Consider the following 4421-nt stretch of genomic DNA (forward strand, 5'->3'; position numbering starts at 1 on the left):
TTAGGTCATGAACTGCTTCATTTGCTTAACTGCAACAAGCCTTTAGCAACTCACTCTGCGATTACACAGCACAACTCTCCTCTGAGGTTAAGGGGGTCTAACTTCACCACAAGCAGCATATAAAGGTTCTTGCTTTTTTGCCAGTTTTTCTTTTTTATATGTATAACATAGTCCTGGATAGCTTAATAGTTTCATCAAAAAATGAATGGAAGGTAATTTCCTTTTCTCTGAATTAATCTTAAGTCTGTGTATTAGAGCAACATCTCAACAGACACCACTCCAACAGCAGCATATTCATTCCGTGCATGCAACCATCCCACATCCAGGCTGTGCACAACACGAAGTACACGGAAAGCAGCAACTGCAGAGTGCAGCAAGAAGAAAAATACACTACTTTATAACTCATCTGCTTCATTCATTCCCGCATCTGCAAAGCCTGTTCTGAAGCAAGCTCTCAAGATACCACAGCTCAGCTGTCATCACGCATTTCCAGTTAGCTCAGAACCACAGAATCACTCCCCAGCCTAAAGAGTCGGGGGGGGAGAACCCTGCTAAGCCGTTTCACCAAGCACTCGCTGCAGGGCCAGTGCCGAGACAGATCTTAGCTTGGCCCACAAAGAGAACAGACACAAGCAGCGCCCGCAGCGGGCCCCGAGGTCAGCGACAGACAGCCGGTGGGAGTCGGGACTCTCCCGCAGCCCCCGCCTCCGCCCCCGGGGGTGCCAGCAGCCCTTCAGGTCGGCAAGAGTCTGTTGCAGCTGCATGTCCCCCTCGGGCCAAGGCAGCACCGCCCGATCCCCGCCGCTCTCCCCACGCCCGCCGTCCCTGTGCGGGTCCGGCCCCCGACTGCCCCCCAGCGCCCGGCAGGGCCCGATGACTCTGCAAAGCGACCCCTCGGTCCTGCGGCGCGCCGCCAGCAGGCCGCTCCGTGCAAGCTGCGTGCCGCCCTCCCGCTGCCGGTAGCGCCGCCGCCCGCTGCCCTGGGCCTGGCAGCCCGCCCTGCGCCGGGCACCTGAACGGTGGTGAGGCAGAAGCTGTAGCCGCGCTTCCGCCATCTTGCACCACCCCTGCGCTCTCCGCGCCGGCTCCCTCGACGCACGCGCCGGCCGCCGCTCCCGCTCCCTGCGGCGGAAGGGCACGGCGAGCGCGCTGATTGTGCCGGTGGCCGCGCGTGACTTGAGCCTGACAGGATGCGGTTGGCGGAGAGGCGCGCCGTGAGGAGCGCTGGGAGTTGAAGTCCTCCACGCGCCCTCCACTGCCCCTCCCTCCCGGTCGCGAGAGAAATGCTGGGACTTGGAGTTCCCGTCCAGTGTCCCTGCTATGCCGCGGTATGCGCGGGCACTCGGTTTCCCAGGAGGCTCAGCGACAGGCGCACCTTCCCGGAGGGCTCGGCGAGGCCATGGCGGTGCTGGTGCTCGTCCGCTCTCCGCTGCCGCGGCTTCGCGCTCTCCTCCAGCGTTGCTGGGGGCGACTGGAGCGGGGCCTCTTGCCGGGCGGCCTAGGGGGCCAGAGCCCGCCCTGGGGTAAGTCCCGCCCTGTTCTCTGCTCGCTGAAGGAACGGGACGCGTTCCTGTGCCACCTGCTCTTGGTGACTCTGCCTTGGCTGGGGGGCTGGACTAGATGATCTCCAGATCACTTGCATCTCTACAATTCTGTGATTCTGTGAGGGGGCGGTGTCAGGGCTGCGGGACTCGTTTTACCTTTGAACGGCTGGGGCGCGGCCCTGGGATCCGTGAGGGCGCAGGGCGGGGGCCGCCGCTCTGACCGCCTTCCTTCGGGGGTGGCCGCAGCATCGTGTCGCGTTTCCGCGGCCGCCAGCGAAAATGGGGTTGGCTGTAAGAATTTCGCAGAATCACAGCATGTGCTGAGTTGGAAGGAACCCGCAAAGATCATGAAGTCCGACTCCTGGCCCTGCATAGGACAAGCCCAAGAGTCACACCACGTGCCCGAGAGTATTGTCCAAACACTTCTTGAACTCTATCAGGCTTGGTGCTGTGACCACTGCCCTGGAGAGCCTGTTACAGCACCCAGCCACCCTCTAGGTGAAGAACCATTTCCTGAGATCCAACCTAAACCTTTCCTGACACAACTTCAGGCCATTCCCATGGTCCTGTCACTGGTCCCCACAGAGAAGAGATCAATGTCTGCCCCTCCTCTTCCCCTCACAGTGAAGTTGTTAAACTGCAATGAGATCTCCCCTCAGTCTCCTCCAGGCTGAACAGACGAAGTGACCTCAGATGCTCCTCATACAGCTTCCCCTCAAGGCCCTTCACCATTTTTGTTGCTCTTCTTTGGACACTCTCTAAGAGCTTAGTATCTTTCCTATATTGTGGAGCCCAAAACTGCACACAGTATTCAAGGTGAGGCTGCACCAGTGCAGAGCAGAGTGGGACAATCCCCTCCCTCTTTTTCTTTCTCCTTCAGGACCAGCACTAGCTGTGCAAGCTCCAGCTGTTCTTCCACAAGCAGCAGATGACGCCAGTGAAAGGAGTGCCGAAGCACCGGGGCTGTTGGAGAGCATCCTGTGGATGGCAGTGCCCAAGAAACGGCGCACCATCGAGGTGAACCGCTGCCGGCGGAGGCATCCCAGCAAGCTTATAGAAGTAAAGGTAATCACCAAGCTTCCACTGCCTTGCCACCATATCCACCACGAGTAATTTTGTTGCTGGCAAACAGGGCAGAGTACTATTTACACCAGTCATTTTTCACCTTGCTTGTTTTAGAGAATCATCGCAGTCGTCAGTGCTGACTGAAAAAGCTTTCTGAACTTTGTTTATAAATAAAGAAGCATAAAAGACACTGTAATCTTTAAAATCCTTTGGAAGAGGTACATTCATCATGTGTGACAGTAGTCTGTCGTTAAATAAACAGTGAGACTTTATAGGTGCAAGCCAACAAAATGAATTTTGGCTGAACAGATAGAGTAAGTGGAAAAGCTCTGTGCTTTCTATGCACCTAATTGAGTCATTATCAATAAGCGTAATGACTTAGATACTGACTTCACAGGCTGCTTTTAGTAGTAAGCATTTGACATAGCAACACATTACAGAAAAATTATATTGAAGAATAGATTTTTGAATGGTAATTGAACTTCTCTGGTATTTTGTTTAATTTTTTTAGTAGTTTGTGATTGCTCCCTGTTCTTTTGTTGCTGCTGTTCAAATTACAAAATTTCCTGTTTTCCACTGTTGTTTCAGAGGAACATAGATGTTTGTCCTGAGTGTGGAAACTTGAAACAGAAACACATCCTTTGTGGCTATTGCTACGCAAAGGTCAAAGCAGAAACTCATCTGATACGGATGGAAATGCGCAAAATGGAAGGAGGACCATTTAAGGCTCCAACTGTAGAGACTGTTGTCCTTTATGATGGAGAAAAGCCTTCAGAAAAAGATGAAGGCAAACGGATCATTGAAAGAGCCAGGAAACGCCCATCTTGGTTTGTTCAAAAATGATGCTATAGATTTGATGCTAACAAAAACAGTTGCTGCAGCAAGAGAAAAAATTATTTTCAAGAATGTTTTCTCCTTCACTCAATGTCAATACAGAACACCTATGGACTTTTGGGAAGTCTGCTTGATTCGTGTCATGCCATATGATTTGCAGTCAGGTGTTGTTTCTGTAGCATACAGTAGGAAGTGCTTCTCAGTGATACATCACAGCAGTCAACAAAGAGAAATCGGGATCTACTTTGGATTTGACCATCTGCGTACAGTACACTGAATAATTTACCATGGTAATGTTCTGTGCTGGTTTTTGTAAATAACATCTTTTTAATAAAGGGAAAACATTCACAAGTGTACAATAAAGTGTGTTAAGTTTTTGGAGGAATCTGCTTTTTGGTTTTGGCTGCTGCTGTTTCCAAGGGAGAAAAAAAGTTGAAAGCCAGTGTTGTTTAGAAACAAAGTTTATTTTCAAGGAAAGATACAGTTATTTGGTTATTTCCGTGGTCTGGATCTCTCCACAATGCTGCTGTTTGAGATAATTGGTGATATTCCTGGTTTTGAACAAAATAGTGATTGATACATAGTATTGGTACTTTTTCTGCACTGGATTGAAGGCTGACTGTTCCTTCCTGTTGTCAGTATATAAAATTATTTTCTTTCTTAAGGGGGTATGGAAAGCCTATTTTCCCCCCTTTACAGTGCACTTGATTTCTTGAGTAAAATAGCAAATTGAAATGTAATGACTGGAAATCTGTAAATTTGACAAGGGTCAAATCTGGCTTTTTGCCATCATTGCCCTTAAGTCATCTGGGTGGTCAGTGTGTGCTTGGGAAAACTGCAAACAGCCGTCCTGCCTTTGTCTGGAGTCCTCTGTGGAGAGGGGCAGCTTTGCCCTCCACTGTCCATTGCTGCCCCTCAGTGGTGCAGTTACAGCACCTCACTGTGGATTTTCACTTAGGTTTTAACCACACAGCAGCA

General features: G+C 50.9%; 1 protein-coding gene across 1 annotated transcript; it reads left to right on the plus strand.

Moving 5' to 3' along the window:
- The first annotated feature begins 1274 nt into the window (after positions 1-1274).
- Positions 1275-3824, plus strand: MRPL32 (mitochondrial ribosomal protein L32). The gene is made up of 3 exons (XM_008921321.2): positions 1275-1523; positions 2425-2609; positions 3198-3824. Exons 1-3 carry the CDS (start codon positions 1331-1333, stop codon positions 3450-3452), a joined length of 633 nt encoding a protein of 210 aa, XP_008919569.2. The 5' UTR covers positions 1275-1330; the 3' UTR covers positions 3453-3824.
- The last annotated feature ends 597 nt before the right edge of the window (positions 3825-4421 follow it).

The sequence above is a fragment of the Manacus vitellinus genome, unplaced genomic scaffold (genome assembly GCF_001715985.3).
Source record: "Manacus vitellinus isolate BGI_N305 unplaced genomic scaffold, ASM171598v3 scaffold_3_pilon, whole genome shotgun sequence".
Lineage (NCBI taxonomy): Eukaryota > Metazoa > Chordata > Aves > Passeriformes > Pipridae > Manacus > Manacus vitellinus.